General features: G+C 47.5%; 1 protein-coding gene and 1 long non-coding RNA gene across 3 annotated transcripts in view; one reads left to right on the forward strand and one right to left on the reverse strand.

The window, feature by feature from the left end:
- C19H17orf67 (chromosome 19 C17orf67 homolog) overlaps positions 1 to 9,294 on the reverse strand; it is a 29,628-nt gene extending 20,334 nt beyond the window's left edge. For both annotated transcript variants that reach the window (XM_061390034.1, XM_061390033.1), the window contains exons 1-2: positions 8,681 to 9,294; positions 7,663 to 7,763 (exon numbers count right to left, since the gene is read on the reverse strand). In XM_061390034.1, coding sequence (XP_061246018.1) covers positions 7,663 to 7,763; positions 8,681 to 8,735 — 156 coding nt within the window. In that variant the 5' untranslated portion in view covers positions 8,736 to 9,294. The remainder of the gene's footprint in view (positions 1 to 7,662; positions 7,764 to 8,680) is intronic.
- On the forward strand, positions 4,984 to 9,763 carry LOC133231655 (uncharacterized). The gene is made up of 3 exons (XR_009731185.1): positions 4,984 to 6,711; positions 8,636 to 8,700; positions 9,290 to 9,763. It is a non-coding gene; the product is annotated as an uncharacterized LOC133231655 (long non-coding RNA).
- Positions 9,764 to 21,359: the final 11,596 nt, after the last annotated feature.

A 21,359-nucleotide genomic window follows, 5' to 3' on the forward strand; every position in this document is an offset into this window, starting at 1 on the left:
TACCCCAAGGGGAAGGCAAGGGCAGGGAGGGTTAGGTCTGAGCTGCTGGCCAGATGTTCCCGTGCAAACAGCCCAGCAGACAGTTGTATGAGGGAGCTCGTGGAGAGAGCCCAGGCTGGACTTAGGAGTGTGCAGCCATCGGCACAGAGGTGATGTTTCAACTAGGGGACTATAAGAGGCAGAGAGCAGAGCCCTGGAATGCTCCAATGTTTAAAGGATTGTCGAGCGCTAAGAACCCAGCAAAGGAAACTGTGGCTGAGCAGCAGAGACCACAGAGCAGAGAGAGAAGCCAGGGACCAGGCATCCTGGAAAAGAGGAATCCACTCAAGCAGAGAGCCCAGAGGGAAGCAAGAGGGATCCCTGTGTTGAAACAAAACAAGCGCAGGCTTGCTCCCAGTCCCCAGGACGCTGGGAGTAGAAGCTAAGGACCGCCCCTCCAGGACAGCACTTCTCACACTTAGCCTGCGGCTCAGGTCCCCGCTCACATGTGGGGAGGAGCCTGAGGCTCTGCGTGCCTGGTGGGCTCCCAAGTGAAGCCCACCAGCTGGGCCGGGGCCCACTTTTGGAGTTCTGAGAGTTCAGCCCCCAAACCCTGACCATCAGCAGAAGTGCAGTCGCAACTGCTGACACACTCCAGGAAAAGCTCAGGACTATCTTTCTCCAGCTTCTCCCCTTGCACCCCAAGCCCAGCCCTTCTTTTCACACAGCCCTGTCTCCCTCTGCTTCTCAGGCTGTTCCTCCTACCTGAGCATCTGGAGACTTCTAGCATGATGTCTTCATAACCTTCAGTCCTAAACCCTAGAGCAGAGTAAGTGAACTCAGCGAACACCCAGATGTCCCCAGAAGGGTTGTCCTCACGTGAATCCTAGCCCTCCAAGAGGGCCTGTTGCCTTCCTGCGACATCTAGAACCCAATTTCCCCACTTCTCTGAAGATCTGGGGATCGCGTTTCCCCCATCACTCCAGCTTCCAGATCCGAGTGCGTCCCTTCCCCTTTCGTCAGCCACCTTCAGCCCACGCAGCACACAACTGCCCTCCGTCACTCCCCCAGAGAAACACTAACTCGAGGTTGCTACGTAGAGCAGACTTTTCTTACCGGGTGAGGGCCACACAGGGTGGTCACAGAGCAGAAAACAAGTTCAAACTCAACGCCAAGGCCCTGCCATAAAATGAATGTGTTGGCTATTTCCCGCCACAGGAGCTCTGTTAGAGGTGGGCCTCTCTGACCTCCCCAGCCATCCCACCCCGACCCCTCTCCCCATCCCCGCCTCTGGGGCTTCCACCCCTTCCTCCCTGGCTGCCTCCAGACACTCAGAACACTTCCGGCTTCCTTCCCCAGAGCCGGTCTCTTGCTCTTTCCCTCGGTCCTCACCTTCTTCCGTCAAGGGTGCCAGCAAGGTGTTCCCACTCCTCTGAGGCGGAAGCCAGGCCTCCCCACAAAGGAGGGCGCACCAGTGATCTTTTCAAAGGCGTTATTCTGTCCTTCCCACCACACAGTCAGGACAGAGCGGCTGTTGCCGTGAGTCTGCAGGATACAGGCTGTCAAAGCAGTCCAGCCCCCGGGATGTGTGGGCAAAGCTTGTCTGAACCTGCTTCCAAAACACCTATCATCCCACAGAAGCCAACACCTGCCAATATTTAAGCCAAGTGTCAAGAATATAAACATTGCTTCATAGACGCTCCTGAGGAGAGACGACTACAAATCTGCCTATTTGCTTTCATTTTGAATTCTTGATCCCTCCCCAAAGCACCATCCGTTTCCTCTCATCAGTGGCCTCTCTTCTCTCTGAAAGGGTTTTCTTGTGCACCGTCCGTCAGATGGGAGAAGCAAAATGAAATAACCCTCCGGCCATCTCTCGGTAATTTTGAGCACATGAGTCTCCAGGCTCAGCTCCCAAGGACAGACCCATGCTGCTCATCTGTCCCAGCCCACCTGTCCATCTCCAGGTTACATAACATGTCCAGAAACGTAATATCCCACGTCCCATGGATAATGGGACCTGAAGGCCAGAGTTCAGGAGGCTGTGTCCTGAGCCTCTAAGTGGCTCCTCCATGCCAGCTTAACCCCCGCCCCGCTTCAAACCCCTTGTGGCTCCCACCCAGTACTGAATGAAAGTCCACTCCGCTGGGACAGCCAGCGCCTCCCAACCTGGCCCTGAGAGGACCTTCCGTGCCCATCACCTATCATCCCGTGTATCCCAGACACTCAAGGTCAAAACAGAGGAAACTGGAATCCAGGCTGTCTGAAAAACATTATCCTGTGATGCCTTTTCCAAAACACACACACACACACACCCTCATGCACACACACACTCACATATCTACACTTCCTCATACACATACAGTCATACACAAACCCTCACACACACACACGTATAGTTATACACACACACATACCTTCACACATACATACCCTCACATACATTTATATCCTTTACACACACAGTCATACACAAACCCTTACACACACGTATAGTCATACACACGCACACACCTTCATACACACACACCCTCACATACATTTATATATATATATCCTATACACACAGTCATACACAAACCCTCACACACACGTATAGTTGTACACAGACATACCTTCATACATACACACCCTCAGATATATCCTATACACACAGTCATACACATACCCTCACACACATGTATAGTCATGCACATGCACATACTTTCATATATACACAACCTCACATACATTTATATCCTATACACACAGTCATACACAAACGCTCACACACACACACACACACACGTATAGTCGTACACACACATATCTTCATATATACACAACCTCAAGTGCATATATATCCTATACACACACAGTCATACACAAACTCTCTCACACACACACAATATCTGCCACCCTGAACACACAGAACAGTGTGTCCATCCCTAACACAGGAACATGTAGGTAAATGGTTTGCACAAAGAAAGGAGGAGGGTAGAAAGTGGTCTCGGCAAAAGGTAAAGAGCCACGAGGTGCGGTTAATGCGGCCAGAGGGGCATCTCATGGCCTCCTGGTGACCTGCTGACAAACAGAGGTCACTGCACCCAGGGCTCACACTCGACAGCGACGCGGGTTAAGACGGTGGTGACGTCCACCAGTCGCTCAGCTGAAAGCGGTGAATGGAAACAATAAGGCAACTAACTGTATAGCACAGGAACTGTAGTCAATATCCTGTGATAAACAGTAATGGAAAGCAATACAGAAAGAATATATATATATGTATGTATATATGTATGTGTATATATAACTGACTCTGCTGTACAGCACAAATTAACATCGTAAATCAACTACACTTCAACTAAAAAATACTATAATTTTTATAAAGGGCTGAGTTGCCCCTTTTTACACAACAGGTGGTTGGTATTGCTCATCTTGCCCTCAGTAAATCCCTTGAAAGGAAAAGTCAGCAACGAGACACAGGGGGGACCAAGTCAGGCAGCAAGTGCAGGAGGCGGGCCCCTGGCAGCAGGGCCAGCTCGAGGGGGGCTGGCGTGTGGGGGAGACCCCCACACAAGCCCCTCCAGGAGCTCCAGACAAGCCCCTCTGGTCCTTTGCCAAGTCCGGGTCTGGCTGTGGGCTCTTCCTGTCAGTTGCTGACTGGCACCAAGAACACGGTCGCCCTGGCACTGTCTCCAGATTCTAGATTAGAAAGCCTGGGATGAACATTTTAGCCAGACTCTGGGCCAAACTCTGCATTTTACAGAGACAACGGCTATTCCAGGAAAGGGAAAGGACTCACCCCGAGTCGAAAGGCCATAATCCAGAATGAGTCTGTACAGAATACAGCCTGGAATCACACTTCGGGGCGCTCTCGTCCCAGCTCACCCACCCACACGCTGTCTGCAAACTCCACATCCTTCGAGCCTCAGCTCAGTGGTGCCTCTTCCAGGAAGCCTACCCAGCCTCCCTCCTCTTTCAGGTTAGAGCTCGAGGCCCTCTCCTCAGACCCCGTGTGCCAGGTAACCTCGTTAGATAACTGGAGTCAGGATGGAAGGCTCTGGTTCATCCTTATCCGTACCACAGACACATGCTTCTCAAAAGAAAGAACGTCTAGTCTACGGCCTCAGGCCCGGTGTTCGGCAGGGCACAGCGGATGTAGAGTGTAATTCAGAGCCTGTCTTGGTCAGCATGGAGGGCTCTCTGCTCGACCACTCACCCCTCTCACACGCTCTCTCTCTCACCTGCATATAAACAGCTAAGCCACCTACTCTCCAGACCACTCAGTTCAACCCTCAACTGCTTTCTAAACGTGCTCCCCACTGTTACCCGTGGCAGGCCTCCCCGGAGAAGTCCCGGGCTGGTGGTTCTGGGCTTCAGCTGCACACTGATGCCATCTGGGGGCCTCTACCCGCTCCCCGATGTCACACCTCGGGCCACCCATCCCTAAGGGGTCCCAGGTGGCATATTTTTAACCTCCCCATTTGATTCCAGCACATAGCCAAGGTGAAGAAACACGCTCCTAAGGAAAAAAAAATGTGATTCCGGAAACTGTGTTGGTTCAGCCAGGACCATACGTGGGTGGAGGTGATTGTGAGCGACAGTGTGAGAGACACACACAGTGAAAGAGGAAGAGGTTGTTCAGCACTGCAGACAGGCTTCTTCACCCCCGGCTCTATTACAGTTGGGGCCAGATGAGTTTTGTTGTGGGAGCTTCTCTGCGCACTGTAGGATATTTAGCAGCGGTCTTGGACTTAACCCGTTAGATGCCAATAGTAAACCCTCCCCCCAGCAGCTGTGACAACCCAAGAAGTCTCCAGATATCAGCAGATGTCCCCGAGGTAGGGGAACAAAATCACCCCTGTGTGAGAACTACAGGTATAAACTAAGTACTAAATGCTTTGTTGCATATTTATAGGTCACAACAAGCACTTCTCTAACTTTGACTGAGTGGCTAAGGATTCTAGACACAGGTCAGTGTTTTGCTGAGGGACACACAGGACTGTACCACACACAGGATGTGTAGGAAATGGTGGGTGAGTCGAGACAGAATCAGAGGAACTAGATCAGGCAGGTTCAAGGAGTTAAGATGAGTCAGTGGTGCGTGCGTGCATGCTAAGTCACTGCTGTCGTGTCCAGCTCTTTGCAATCCTATGGACTATAGCCCTCCAGGCTCCTCTGTCCAAGGAATTCTCCAGGCAAGGATACTGAAGTGGGTCGCCATGCCCCGCTCCAGGCCATCTTCCCGACCCAGGGATCGACACAAGTCTTTTATATTTCCTGCACTGAAAGGCAAGTTTTTTTTATCACTAGCGCCCCCTGGGAAGCCCGAGTCGGTGGTCAAACCTAAGAAAGACGACCAAATTAACAAAACCCCAAAGCCAGATATTCCAGAAAATAGCAAAGCCGGAGGCAAGCGGAGGGTTGTCACAGATGAAGGCTGGTGATGATCAGGAGCTGGGAAGAGGGAAACAGTCAGAGAAGGAGCTCTGGGGCATTCTGAGCATGGAAGGACCACAAGCAGCCGTGTCCGAGGACAGAGTCGAGCATCTTGCGTAGCTGGCACAGGCGGAGGAAGGAAGCCGGAGGCAGGAAGCGGAACCTAACGGCCCGCCCACCTGCTGCCTAAACCGCCTCCAATCCCCGCAAGGTCGTCTTTCCACAATCAGAGCTCGGAGCAGACGCCGGCGGAGAAACCACTCGGCCCACTCTGGAGCCGAGCCCAGCCTATCTCTCGGGCACCTGTGGGGGCCTTGAACCAGCCCCGTGACCAGCCTCCCCCAGCCTCCGGGGCCCACGAGGAAGAGCCTCTGGAACAGCCCCTCCAGACAACACCCCCAAAGCACAAAGAACCAGTTGGGGCCCGCCAGGGACCTGGAGCCAGGCACCCTGCTCCCCATCGGCTCCGTCACCCTCCACCCTTCCCCTTCCCAACCCCTGTCCCCTGCGCTCACGTGGCCCCCTGCCTGGTTCCGCCCTATCCCCTCACATTCCTCCTGAGCCCCTAGGGGTCTTCTGCTTATGCCCACCTCTGAGCGCTGGCAGACTCGGACTTCAATCCCGGACCTCTTCTAAACGCTGTGTCTAAAGCCCGAGTCTGCACTCCCCCACTCACTCATCCTCTGACTGTCCTCCGCTGAACCGAGAAGTCCAGCATCCCCGCACCCTCCCTGCTCCCGCACCGTCCCCCTGCACTCACCGACTCCAGCCGCCTCTGGCTTCTCCCACCAAAAAGAACAAAGCCACATCCACCCTTCACAGTCTGAAGCCCTCGTTTGGTTTCTAAGCGACTCTGGGAAACAGCGCTTTGCTGGCTTCTCTGTGTCTCCCACCGGCGGGGAGCAGAAACCCGCAGGACCATCTGCAGCCTTGCCGCACCCCGTTCCTGGCACTTAGTACTCAGAGGAGTCTTACTGCTTGCTGAGTACTCTTTTAAGTGCCTTAGTATGAATTACCTTCTTCTGTTCTCACAAAGGAGCTGCTTTACGCTATTGTTTATAACAATGATATCATAGTAATATAAGTAGTACTATTTGTTACCCTCTTTCTACAGTCAAGAATATTGAAGAGTACTGAGGAACGTGAGGGAACGTCTTCAAAGTTCCATAGTTGGAAAATGGGGAGATTCAAACTCCAACGGTTTCACAGCCACCACTATGCATGGTAATGAGAGCCTTTTAAAGGGACTAATCCAGCTAGGCCACTGCTGCTGCAGATCCTCGGGGCTTTGTCGCAGGGACACAGTGAACAGAGGTGAGTGTGGGGCTTGGCTGGCGTGGACACAGGGTGGGACCAGCCTGGACCGCAGACACAGCTTCACAGACGTGCTGACTCTGCCGGGGTCGCTGCGGCTTACCTTCACCTGTTGTTTAGTTGCTAAGTCGGGTCCAATTCTTTGTGACCTATGGACTGTAGCCCACCAGGCTCCTCCGTTCATGGGATTCTCCAGGCAAGAATACTGGAGTGGGTTGCCATTTCCTTCTCTAGGGGATCTTCCCAACCCAGGGATGGAACCAACGTCTCCTGCCTTGACAGGCAGATTCTTTACCGCTGAGCCACCTGGAAAGCCCTTACCTTCACCTGAGCGGGAATGTCAGCACTTCCGTCATGGGAAGGCGAGACAAACCAGGGTGGCAGGGTCTTGTTGCACCCAGCACAAGTCACAAAATGAGGGCAGGAGAGGGGCTCCTGGTCCAGAAAAACTAGGCGGACACCAGGATCCCAGAGGGCTGAGCCGAGACCCAGCCTGAAATTAGAGGTGTGGGGCAAGCACAGAAGCTGGTGGCAGCAGGGCAGAGATCCTGCCTTGCCCAGACAGAGCATCACCACTGGTCGGGTATGCTGGGCCAGCCTGCCCGGGGCCCAAGGCAAGAGGGAGAAGACAGGATTGACACCAGACTCGGGGCACAGCTCCTGAGCGTCCCATTCAGAGGAGCCGCCCGACAGCCCATTCGGGATCCTGGACCCCCAGTGGGGGCTGCACTGTTTCCGTTTAAAGCCTGTGTGAACAGCAGGGGAGTGGGGCTGTCACCTCTGGGAGAGAACGGCGTGAGAAGGTGATCACCCTGCACCTGAGACTCTATAGAGCCTCCATCTAATGCCCTCCCTGGGCTGGGAGGACCACCTCAGATGGTTTCATAATGAACAAGCACTCCAGCCACCTCCCTGTCCCTTCAAACAGCCCAGAGCCTGCCTGGAACTCACCCGCATGGGCTCATCGGGGAATCCGGGTTTGCTCGGCCTGTCGTGGCGCCGGGATCTCAGGAGCTGCTTGGCCTGCTTTTCCGTCAGAATGGGAGAGGCCCCTGAAAAAGTCAGGAAGGACCTCGGGGACTCTCAGGCACCCCCATCCACGTGCCATCTCGCTGTCCAAGGCCAGGCATTTGCAAGTCCAGTTTGGGTCAGCACACAAAAGTTCTTTCAGAGACCTGTCTCAGAGGGCTTGGCTTTCCCAAAGGCTCAGAAAGGAATTTTTAATTGTTCCTAAGATGGCTAGGGCTGCATAACTAAAACTTATTTACCTACTGTGATGACCCATTCCTCTAAGAGTGGCCGTTACTTTAATGGATATGTTTCTTTAAACACATTTTCTTCAGGTCCCTGGTCAGTGTGTTTCTTATCCCTCAGGGTTGCTTTGGTGAGATTCTTTCAAAGCTTCAACACACTAAAATCAAGTTTAAATTGTTACTAGAAGATTCCCCCATGACAAGAAGATTATGTTAAACTTGGTAAGCACCCACGATCCCTCAAAACAGATATTATAATTAAAGTAAATCAAGTTTTGATAATCATACACAAACTCTAAAAGCCATTATCATAATAAAAGTATATCAAGGGAATTCCCTGGTGGTTCAGTGGTTAGGACTCCCACTTTTACTGCAGGGAACTCCACGTTCAATCCCTGGTCGGGAAACTAAGATCCCACAAGCCAGGCAGCACAGCCTCCCCCCCGCAAAAAAAAAATGTGGAAAAAAAGGTATGTCAAATTTTAAGATTGATCAGCATTTTTGAGAATTAGTATTCAAATGCATTTAAAGATTAAAAAAAATTTATCTCTTATGATAGCAATTCTGGGAGCCTACTCTGAAGGGGAAAAAAAGCATTGAATTATTATGTATTAGGTATTATTTGAAATTCTGAAAAAATACTTTAAAAATATAAAATACATTTATTCCAGTTTATCTTGTCAGCAAAGAAATCGGTTTAGGGAGTTAACGCTCACCTGAGAAGAAAATCAGCAAGGTGAGATACAGCACAAGCACAAAGAACCCCTTCATCCTGCCGGGCCCTCTCTCTGCCTGTTGCAGAATGAATCCCCCCCACAGAGAGCCAGCCTACTTGAAGGAAGCCACATCCGGCCCAAACGCTGTTTGTGCTTTGACTCACAGCGCTCACGGCATGATGCAAAAACTCATCTGACTCGGAGGTTTTTATTATGATCACCAAAATATTTTCCTCTGAATTCCTATAAATTTTCATCCTGAGGAAGGAAATTATCCTTCTGTCATATGGCTTTCAGAGCTTGAATTTGACAGAGCAACACGTGACAACCATTTCATTTAAACAGATACATAGACATCTTGGAGTAGCTTGTGTTTATCTGTAGCTTCTGTTTATGTTCCTATTGTTTCAATGAGGTTGAGTCATCTCTTACATTTGCATATTTTATGACATTTTTCCAAAGCCCATTCACCAATCTAATTTGACTTCCTCAATAATTTCAGAGGTGGGCATGGAAAATAGCCAGGAGCCTGATGAGGGGGAAATTTTTTTCAGCTGACCTTGTAGCCAGATAGACCAGGGTTCATGCCTGGGGTTTATGTCTTTCTAGCAATGTAACCTTCCATCTGAGCACCGAAGAATTGATGCCTTTGAACTGTGGTGTTGGAGAAGACTCTTGAGAGTCCCTTGGACTGCAAGGAGATCCAACCAGTCCATCCTGAAGGAGATCAGCCCTGGGATTTCTTTGGAGGGAATGATGCTGAAGCTGAAACTCCAGTACTTTGGCCACCTCATTCGAAGACTTGACTCACTGGAAAAGACTCTGATGCTGGGAGGGATTGGGGGCAGGAGGAGAAGGGGACGACAGAGGATGAGATAGATGGATGGCATCACTGACTCGATGGATGTGAGTCTCAGTGAACTCCAGGAGTTGGTGATGGACAGGGAGGCCTGGCGTGCTGCGATTCATGGAGTCGAAAAGAGTCGGACACGACTGAGCGACTGAACTGAACTGAACTGAACGTAACCTTCCATCAGTCACTTATCCTCTCTCCTTTTTTAAAAGAAAGTTTTGTTCTTTGTAGCTGTGCTGGGTTTTCCTTTCTCCGTGCGGGCTTGCTTGAGTTGCAGTGCGCGGGCTTCTCATTGCAGGGACTGCAGCGGCTTCTCTTGCTGCAGAGCATGCGCTGTAGGTGAGAGAGCTTCAGTAGCTGCCATTCGTGGGCTGGGCTCAGTAGTTGTTTGTGTTGGGGGGGAAGGAGGGGGTCTCGTTGCCCTGCAGCATGTGGGATCTTCCAGGACTCGGATTCGAACTGTGTCCCCTGCATTGGCAGGCAGATTCTTAACCAATGGACCACCAGGGAAGTCCCCACTTACCCTTTCTGAACTTCAGTTTCTTCTCCTGAACAAAAGAAATAACAGTACCTACCACGTAGCCACGTAGGCAATGGAATGAGCTGCATAGCTCATCTTTTTATAAACAAGGAAATGAGGTTCAGAGAGGTGAAATAATGTCCAAGTTCACATGTTATGCAGAAGTCCAGCCAAATTCTTCTGTCTTTAAAGCCCAGCACTCTTCCCATTATGCCCCCAGAAGGGCTCTGGCAATATGCTGTCAGTCCCACTATAAGCAGCCTCACTCCACACTGAAGTGTATTTTTTTAAAGATAATAAAATCTCAAAATCCAAATCACCAAATATATATCACAAAAAATTTTAAATATATTATAAAATATGTGTGTGGATGGTACTTGGCATTGATTGGGATAAAATTCTCAGCTCAGAGAAGGGATCTGATGTTTGTGTGGTTACTTTGCCCACTCAAAAGAAAACAGCCTCCTATCAGTAGTGTTCCAAGTTTATGCTAATGTTGTATAACTGATATTAAACCAAAGTGTTCTGCCCATTCTGTTGGTATAAAAATAGTCTGAACAGAGTATAAACAAGGGGGAAAAAATCATGCATTGTTAGCAAAGTCGCCTCATATGTTAATTTGCTCAATATTTTATGTTTGGTTTTATGTACTCTGTTGCTATTAACATCCTTCTGTTTTCATACAGTTTTCAATAACTGTAATTATTGAGAAATTTTAGGAGCACTATTTTTGTCACACTAAACACCTTGGCTTTTTATGTGCATTGTCAAGCCTTTTATTCTTTTTATTCTTTGTGGTTAGAACAAACATTAGCTGCATTGTTATACCAAATAAACATCGTCTGTGGGCCAAAAAAAAAAGTTTATACCTAGCTAGAAATTTCTATGTATCCAATGTAAATTTACTATAAAAGTATTTTTTAATTTGGCAACTACTGTCTTTATCAGCACTGTCCAATAAAATCATAATGTGAGTCATAGATGCAAGCTACTAATACATAATTTACATTTTTCTAGTAGCCACATTTTTATAGTAAAAAAGATAATAATTTTTCATTATTCTTATTAACATGAAATATCCAAAATATTATTTCAACAAGTAATCGAGATAAAGTAATAGTGAGATATTTCAGATTCTTTTTTTTTCTGTACCACTTCTTTAACACCTGCACATTTCAAGTGCTCAGTAGCCACATGGGCCTGCTTTCTTCCATCTCTCTTGCCGCCACCAGATTCTAAGCTACTATTATCTTTCACCCAGCTGCCTGTGCCCATCTCCCAAGAGGTCTCCCAGCTTCCCTCCCTGTTTGCTTCAATCCATTCTCCATGCAGCAATAATGATAGTCTTCTTAAAACAGAAACACAAAATATAAATCGGGCCTCATCACTTGCCTGCTTCATAATCCTTCTTTATCTTCCCACTGTGCTCAGAACAGAATGAGAATCCCTACGATATACTACAGGATGCTGTGTTATCAGGGACTGTGGTCCTTTCCAAACCCAGTCCAAGCACACCCCTCCAGCTCATGCCATTCTAGCCACACTTCATTACTTTCAACTTAACAAGCTCTCTCCCACCCAGGACCTTTGCACATGCTCTTCTTCCCTGCTCTTGGGTTTTTCTCAATCTTCAGGTATCCGTTTGTAATTTCCCTTGCATAAGCAAGCACCACCCCACATAATGAAGGTTCCCTGCCACGACCACCGCAACTGTCCACCTCATAGCACTCCCTGTAAACAGGTAAATGTTGTCTTTGTTTACTTTTTAAAATCCGTCTCCTCCATTGGATTGTAAACTCTAAGTGAAAGTGAAGTCGCTCAGTCATGTCCGACTCTTTGTGACCCCGTGGACTGTAGCCCACCAGGCTCTTCCATCCATGGAATTCTCCAGGCAAGAATCCTGGAGTGGATTGCCATTTCCTTCTCCAAGACTCTAAGTAAGCTTGTATTACTTTTATAATTAAAAACAAAAACAAAAAAACAGAAAGAAGAGGGAACCTTGAGTGGACAGAAGTGCTACTGGAGAAAGGCTGTATCCCACCCTGGGATACTTCTTCAAGGTCTCAGGTGAAAAGCCACCCAGGTGTGATACTGGCAGGTCATGCAAATGCCTTTCAGGTGGGGCTCTGGGGATATCATCTCACAAAAGGGAACAATGGCAAAACTGAAAGTGCAAGATAATCTTGAGAGTGTCATTCTGGTGGGGAGAATTTCCTTCTATTTGCCTATGATCACTTCCAGGGAAACTGGGAGCATCAGTTAGATGAGTCACCCGGGCTCACAGCAGAAGGCACAGTTCCCCAAAAATCCACAAGGTGGCAGAGTAGAGAGAAGAACCTGGGACAACCAAGGTCAGGGGAAGGCACTCAAGGCCACCAAGGTTCACTATTCTGTAAGTTGCCAACAACACCAGAGAATCCACGGGAGGTGGAGAGAGACGGCGCTGCAGTGCCTCAAACTGTTTTCCTATCTTTTTAACTGATCTGAAGGCCCTCATCAGATACTGAGGCATGACAACATTTAAGAATGGTTTCTCCAGTAGTCATCTATGGATGTGAGAGGTAGACTATAAAGAAAGCTGAGCGTTGAAGAATGGATGCTTTTGAACTGTGGTGCTGGAGAAGACTCTTGAGAATCCCTTGGACTGCAAGGAGATCCAGCCAGTCAATCCTAAATCCTAAAGGAAATCAGTCCTGAATATTCATTGGAAGGACTGATGCTGAAGCTGAAGCTCCAATACTTCAGTCACCTGATGCGAAGAACTGACTCGTTGGAAAAGACCCTGATGGCGGGAAAGATTGAGGGCAGGAGAAGGGGACGACAGAGGATGAGATGGTTGGATGGCATCACCAACTCAATGGACATGAGTTTGAGCAAGCTCTGGGAGTTGGTGATGAACAGGGAAGCCTGGTGTGCTGCAGTCCATGGGGTCGAAAAGAGTTGGACATGACTGAGCGACTGAACTGACTGAAGAATATATCAAGAAAGAATAGGAAAAAGCAAGGTTTAGTCACTCAGTCGTGTCTGACTCTTTGCGACCCCGTGAACTGTAGCCCGCCAGGCTCCTCTGTCCATGGGATTCTCCAGGCAAGAACACTGGAGTGGGTTGCCATCTCCTCCTCCAGATCTTCCCAACCAAGGGATTGAACCTGGGTCTCCCACATTGCAGGCAGATTCCTTACCATCTGAACCACCAGGGAAGCCCCAAAGGAAGGATACTACCACCCATATTCACAGCACCCTGACATAATGGACATTTTCATTTGTATCGGTTTCCTATCTCTCTCTCTTTTTTAAATAATTTTTTATTTACCTATTTTTGGCTGTGCTGGGTCTTTGTTGCTCTGTGGGCTTTCTCTAGTTGTGACGTGAGGGCTTCTCATTGCGGCGGCTTCTCTTGTTGCAGAGCACAGGCTCTAGGGGGCATGGACTTCAGTAGTACAGCTTCTGGGCTTTAGAGCACAGGCTAAATAGTTGTGCTGCATGGGCTGAGTTGCCCTGTGGCATGTGGGATCTTCCCGGGTCAGGGATCGATCGAACCGATGTCTCCTGCTTTGGCAGGCCGATTCCCCCACGGAGTCATCAGGGAAGCCCTCCCATCTCTTTTAAAAAGAAATTCTTCAAAGTTTAAGGATCGGTGATAAAGCCAGCATCATCAAGCTCTCAACATAATCACACAGCATAGTGTTTCAATAGGATAAGACAGTGATTTCAAATTCTGTGAGTTAAACTTCAGAAACAAGGGAACATCTTTTCTTTTTAACTATAGAAAGCTGCTGAACCGGTCCCAAGAGAATTATAATGTGTCCACATTCTTTAGGCCCAGAACCAATTAAATAAATACTAACATTTCCTTACGTAGTTTTTTCTTTTTAATTTCTCTTTTCTGTTTTTCTTTTTGTGCTCTCTTTTCCACTAGACTACAAATGCTATATATTCACCATGTACATATGATTCTTGTACACTCTTCATAAGGTACCTCCATAACCTGCATGTGTACCCACCCACATGTTAATTTACAGGCACACTGTGAGATCTTAGGCGTGGGCTAGGTAGACTGAATTCTTAGCATCAGTTCTTCACCATCGCCACTGCACATCTTTACCACTGACATCTTTACCATGTCCTTCTTTACCATATGGTTCTGCAGTCCTGTGCCTTAACTTTGGGCCCGGCCAAGTGACGGGCTCTGGACAGTGGGAGGGTAGCAGACATGACCCAAACAGAGGCAGGAAATGTATTTGTGTAGTTTGGTGTGCCCTCTTGCATTTTGCAGTCATCGCTGCAAAAAGAGCTTTCCCTGGACAGCTGCCATCCTTCAAGCTTGGTCTCAGAATTAATTCACATGGACAGTGTCTACACCGATGTGCAGCCGGCAGCAGACCCACCCAGCCCAGCCCAGCCTTGCTCAGCTGCCCTCCAGCTACCACAGCCTGTAGCAGAGCCTCCCAATAATCTGCAGGCTCTTGAGACTGTGTGTGCTGTGCTTAATTGCTCAGCCGTGTCCGACTCTTTGTGGCCCCATGGACTGTAGCCCACCAGGCTCCTCCGTCCATGGGATTCTCTAGGCAAGAATACTGGAGTGGGTTGCATGCCCTCCTCCAGGGGATCTCTCCAACCCAGGGATTGAACCCAGGTCTCCCGCATTGCAGGCGGATTCTTTACCGTCTGAGCCACCAGGGAATGATTGTTACTTCAAGTCACGGAATTAGGGAGCGGGCTTCCCAGGTGGTGCTACTGGTGAAGAACTCACCTGCCAAAGCAGGAGACTTAAGAGATGAGCGTTTGATCCCTGAGTTAGGAAGTTCGCACAAACGAGCTAGGAACAGTTTGTTAGGCAGCATTACCCTGACAACAGATAACTGATGCTGTTGTTATTCGGTCGCTAAGTCGTGTCCGACCCTTTTCAACGCCATGGACTGTAGCACACCAGGCTCCTCTGTCCCTCACTATCTTCTGAAGTTTGTTCAAATTCATGTGCATTGCCTGAGTGATGCTATCTAACCTATCTTATCCTCTGCTGCCCTCTTCTCCTCCTGCCTTCAATCTTTCCCAGCATCAGGGGCCTTTCCAATAAGTCAGCTCTTCACATCAGATGGCCAAAGTACTGGAGCTTCAGCTTCAGCATCAGTCCTTCCAATGAATATTCAGGGTTGATTTCCTTTTGGATTGACTGGTTTGATCTTGCTGTCTAAGGGACTCTCATGAGTCTTCTGCAGCACCACAACTTGAAAGCATCAATTCGTTGGCACTCAGCCTTCTTCACGGTCCAACTCTCACATCCGTACATGACTACTGGAAAAATCATAGGTTTGACTGTATGCACCTTTGTCAGAAAAGTAATGTCTCTGATTTTTAATGCACTGTCTGTCATAGCTTTCCTTCCAAGAAGCAATATCTTTTAATTTTGTGGCTGCAGTCACTGTCTGTAGAGATTTTGGAGCCCAAGGAAATAAAATTGGTCAGGGGTGTAATGGGATGGTCAGCATGTGCAAATCTGGGTGCTTTGGGGTCCAAGTTAATAATTGGATGTTGCCAGAGCTTCATTCAAAAATGAATGAATACCTACTGTGTGGACCGAGTGGTACAATGGTCCAGACTGTGAGCTGTGGAGTCATCCATAGACCTGAGCTTGAACCCTGGCTCCGAAACACTGCCTGTGCTACATTGAAGCTGTATGATGCTGCGCACATTCCTTACTGTTCAAGTCACTGTCTGCTCATTATCTTAAAACAGGAATGGGGGATGGAAGTGGGACGGGGGTTCAGGATGGGGAACACATGTACACCCATGGCTGATCCATGTCAATGTATGGCAAGAACCACTACAATATTGTAAAGTAATTAGCCTCCAATTAAAATAAATAGATTAATTTAAAAAAACAGGAATGATCATTATAATAAAACTTACCTCTTAACGTGTTTTAAGACTTTAAAGAGAAAGAACGTGTCAAGTACTTGACAGATGTAACTAATACCTGGAAACTACCGTTACTACTGTTGTTACTATTCTTCCTCCTCTGCGAAGTCACTCTTATCAATATTTCTATAACTTCCTCATTCTCAGACACATGACAGAAAGGCTGTAAAAAAACATAATGCCCAAATGATGTTGAGATTAGCCAAATACATATTAAATTAATTTTATACATTTATAATTTATACATTTATAATGATAAAATTTTATAATTTAAAATTCATTGAAATAAAGTCCATCGTTACTTAGGTAAGAAGATCTGGCGCCTTTTAAGTGTGAGCTGCTTTCCCCATCTCCTACCTCTCCCCCACTGTCTCTGCACACCCGTCCTGGGTTTCTCTTCCCACAGCCTCAGGACTGCTGCACACACACACACCTTCCTCTCTGAAGCAGCAATAAAATGGCCTTGGACAGGACCCTTTCCAAGCGGGCTGCAAAGTCTGCTCTGGGCCCGGACACCGGCTTCAGCTTACATCTGCCCAGCAGGTAAGGACGGCCAAGGTCTCACCAGGTCCCTGGCTGCCGGTGCCAGCGCCTCTCCAGCCTAATTAAACAGGAATGCCCGCGGCACTGGCAAAGGCAGAGGAATGTAAGACAATGCAAATAAACACACGAGGGGTGGTGCGTGCACTAACTCGGGAAACCACCTCTAAGGCCTCTGTCGTATTTCATTCAGGAAAAGGGCAAGGCCTGTAACTAGAACAGAAAAGCTCCAATTTTCCTGGAGAAAAAAAATTACTGAAATATGTGCTGTTTTTCTCTGTGGGATTTCAGTTGGGATGACAAGCTTGAGGGATAAAGAGACACTCTAGCTGTGGTTCTCAAATCTTAAGATGCCAAAGACTCACCAGGAGGGTCATCAGACATCTGAGAAAGACTCTGATGTGGAAGATGAAGACAAAAGAAGCTACAGGAAAAAGCAACTTGGGGTAATCACAGGCAATGCAAAAACAGAAGGAAACACACACACAGAGTATCCTTGGAGAGATGAGAGATTTTGCTCCCAGGAGGTGTGAATAGGATGCTGTAAGGAAAGGAACATTCATTTTAAAAAATCAACAAAAAAGTTCTTAGAAATTAAAAACTCAATAAAAAGATTCAAGAATAAAGCGATGGAAGTCTTTTAGAATATTTACAGAGAGGACTTTTATCCAAAGGAGTTGTAAATGTATGTCCAAACAAAACTGCTTTCAGATATTTCTAGGAGCTTTACTCATAACTGTCAAAACCTAGAAGCTACCAAGATGTCCTTCAGTAGGTCACAGGGTAAATAAACTATAGTGTCACATCCAGACAATTCCTTAGCCCTAAATTTAAAGTGCTACTGCTAAGTTGCTTCAGTCGTGTCCGACTCTGTGCAATCCCATAGACGGCAGCCCACCAGGCTCCCCGTCCCTGAGATTCTCCAGGCAAGAACACTGGAGTGGGTTGCCATTTCCTTCTCCAGCGCATGAAAGTGAACAGTGAAAGTGAAGTCGCTCAGTCGTGTCCGACTCTCCGTGACCCCATGGACTGCAGCCTACCAGGCTCCTCCGTCCATAGGATTTTCCAGGCAAGAGTACTGGAGTGGGGTGCCATTGGCTTCTCCAACTTGGCACGAAAAAGGAATAAGCTATCAAGCCATGAAAAGACATGGAGGAAACTTAAATGCACATTACTACATGAAAGAAGCCAATCTGAAAAGGCTACATGTCCTAGGATTCCAACTATATTACATTCTGGAAAAGGCAAAACTATGGAAACAGGAAAAGGATCAGTGGTTACCAGGGGTGAGGAACAGGCAGAACCCAGAGGATTTGTAGGGCAGCAAATGGCCTCACTGTGGCCCAGAAGCAGGTGCTGAATTTGATCAAGGCTTGCCAAGACTTGAAGGATTGAACTTTCAGGATCTCAAGAACCAACTCCAACACATGTCCGTAGCCTCAATCAAGCTAGTTGTGGATTTTCTAAGCAACAAGGGACACATCTATTCCACCGTGGATGATGGTAATTTTAAATCCACAGACGCAGAATAACTGGATCTAATTGGGTACCCAAGATATTTTCCAGTTGGACCTTTTTTTGCAGCCTCTTGTCTCCAGCTGTGCATATAATTGGCAAGTTGACTTCTAGGAAGTAGATTTCATCTATAAAAAAAGATCTCAACTGACATCCTTTTGAAACTTACTACTACTCTTCTGTATTTTTGATGGACTTCCCTGGTGGCTCAGACGGTAAAGCGTCTGCCTACAATGCGGGAGACTGGGGTTCAATCCCTGGGTCAGAAAGATCCCCTGGAGAAGGAAACGGCAACCCACTCCAGTATTCATGCCTGGAAAAATCCCATGGACCGAGGAGCCTGGTGGACTACAATCCATGGGGTTGCAAAGAGTCAGACACGACTGAACGACTTCTGTGTGTGTGTCTGTGTGTGTGAAACTGTCCTGCGTTGGCACAATAATAGTGGATAAGTGTCATCCTACATTTGTCCAAACCCAGCGGATGCACAGCACCAATGGTGAACTCTACTGCAAACTGTGGACTTTGAGTGATGATACGGTGTCCAAGTACGTTTATCGATTGTTGTAACAAACGCACCACTCTGGTGGGGAACGTTGATGATGAGGGAGGGTGTGCATGTGGGGCAACAGGGGATATAAGGGAATTTTCTGCACTTTCTGCTCCATTTTGCTGTGAATCTAAAACCAATCTAAAAAATAAAGTCTATTTTAAAAAGAGAGAGAGAGAACAGTCTAGGAGGTCCAACATCCAGATAACAGAAGTTTCAAAAAGAACACAGACAGTAAAGAGGAGGAAATCAACAAAGTAATTCCAGCACTGAAGGACATGAGCTTCCAGACTGAAAGGGCCAGGCAAATCTGGCAAAACAGATGAAAACAGACGCGTGCCAAGGCACATCTTTGTGAAATTTCAGAACACTGAAGAAGAAGAGAGGATTCTACAAGCTTCAGGAAAGCAAAAACAAGTCACATTGTAGGGATCAGGAATAACATCAGACATCTCCTAATGGTGTGGTTTAGATGTCAAGTCACGTCCAGTTCTTTGCAACCCCATGGACTGTAGCCCACCAGGCTCCTCTGTCCATGGAATTCTCCAGGCAAGAATACTAGAGTGGGTAGCCATTCCCTTCTCCAGGGGATCTTCCCGACCCAGGTATTGAACCGGTGTCTTCTGCTCTGGCAGGAGGATTCTTTACCTCCTGAGACGTCAGGGAAGCCCATCAGCAACACTCAGACATCTCTACAGCAACAATGAAAGAAAGCAGAAATGGAGCAGTCTTCAGTGGTGTGAAGGAAAATTTCTTCAACTTCGAATTGTACATGCAGAGAAACAATCAGGTATAGAAGGCGGAATAAAGACATTTGTAAACATGCAAGGACTCAAAAATATGCTTCCCATGTATCTTTGCTCTCAAAGCTACTGAAGGATGTGCTCCACAAACCGTAGAGAATTCACCAAGAAAGGGGAAGTCACATGACCCAGGAAACCGAAGATGCAAACAGGAGGGCAGTGAAGAGGATCCCAAGACGACCTCTGTGTTCTGACATGGGGGACAGGCGGTCCAGGTCAGCATCACGATACGGAGACACACTGAGGACAGGCGGCTGGGTAAGCCTGGGACAGACTATCTGTATCTTGTTTATCTTAATGACCATGCGTATTGCCTGGATCAGCTAAAGATACTCATTCCTCCCTGAGCAGCATTCTACGTGGATCTTTTTCTAAGACCTTGAAGGAAGTCTTACCAAGCTGAGAAGCAAAACTAGAAAGCATCCCCTTCCCCAGCCATATTTTTCCAGATATTCAAACTACAGCCCGGCCCAGCTGATGCCCATGGTGATGAACAATCTTCCCAAGCCCACCCCCACTGATTTCTCCAGGTGGGATCTTCTCAGGGAGGAAACTGAGCCCAGATTCTGTCCCAGACCCAGCTCAGTGTATCTTGTCATCCTGGGAGCCCTCACGTGTTACTGGCTTCACTGCTACTTCCTGACAGGGCCAGGCTTGGGCTTAAACAAAAGTATATTGTATAGAGACACTTTCAGGAAGGGTAAAACTATAAAGAAAAACGAGGAATGGAGAACACAAAAAATGAGATGACAGTTTCCTGATGGGGAGGAGGCATAGCCATCAGGTGGGCACAGGAAAGGCTCTTAATGTTCAATACAGTAATCTACATGGCGGGCATACATGTGCTTATTATTTTTTTAACTGTGCATATGTTTTATAAAAATCTTTTGTATGTGTGATATATACATTTCACAATTTAAACCGAACAAATGTTTGTAAATAAATAAATAAATTATCTGGGGAGCTTGTTAAGAGGGTAGACTCCTAACTCCAGTACAATTCTGATCCAGGGATCTGATGAAGACCTGGGAACCCATATTTTAAGATGATGCCAATGGAGGTGGTCAAAGATCACACCTTGGGTTTCCCTGGTGGTCCACTGGTTAAGAATCCACCTCACAATTCAAGGAACACCAACTCGATCTTTGATCCAGGAAGATCCCACATGCCACAGGGCAACTGAGTCCGTGTGCCATAAGTACTGAAACCTGCGTGCCCCAGAGCTTGTGCTCCACAACAAGAAGCCACTGAGTCACCAGGGAAGCCCCTTTAATCATTTAGACTGATGCTAACTTCAATACCAGACCACCTGACCTGCCTCTTGAGAAACCTGTATGCAGGTCAGGAAGCATACAGGACATGGAACAACAGACTGGTTCCAAATAGGAAAAGGAGTACGTCAAGGCTGTATATTGTCACCCTGCTTATTTAACTTACATGAAGAGTACATCATGAGAAAGGCTGGGCTGGATGAAGCACAAGCTGGAACCAAGATTGCCAGGAGAAATATCAACAACCTCAGATATGCAGATGACACCACCCTTATGGCAGAAAGTGAAGAACTAAAGAGTCTCTTGATGAAAGTGAAAGAAGAGAGTGAAAAAGTTGGCTTAAAGCTCAACATTCAGAAAATGAAGATCATGGCATCCAATCCCATCACTTCATGGCAAGTAGATGGGGAAACACAGTGGAAACAGTGTCTGACTTTATTTTGGGGGGCTCCAAAATCACTGCAGATGGTGATTGCAGCCATGAAATTAAAAGACGCTTACTCCTTGGAAGGAAAGTTATGACCAACCTAGACAGCCTGTTAAAAAGCAGAGACGTTACTTTGCCAACAAAGGTCCATCTAGTCAAGGTTATGGTTTTTCCAGTGGTCATGTATGGATGTGAGAGTTGGACTGTGAAGAAAACTGAGCACCAAAGAATTGATGCTTTTGAACTGTGGTGTTGGAGAAGACTCTTGAGAGTCCCTTGGA

This window comes from Bos javanicus, chromosome 19 (genome assembly GCF_032452875.1).
Source record: "Bos javanicus breed banteng chromosome 19, ARS-OSU_banteng_1.0, whole genome shotgun sequence".
In the NCBI taxonomy this organism is placed as follows: domain Eukaryota; kingdom Metazoa; phylum Chordata; class Mammalia; order Artiodactyla; family Bovidae; genus Bos; species Bos javanicus.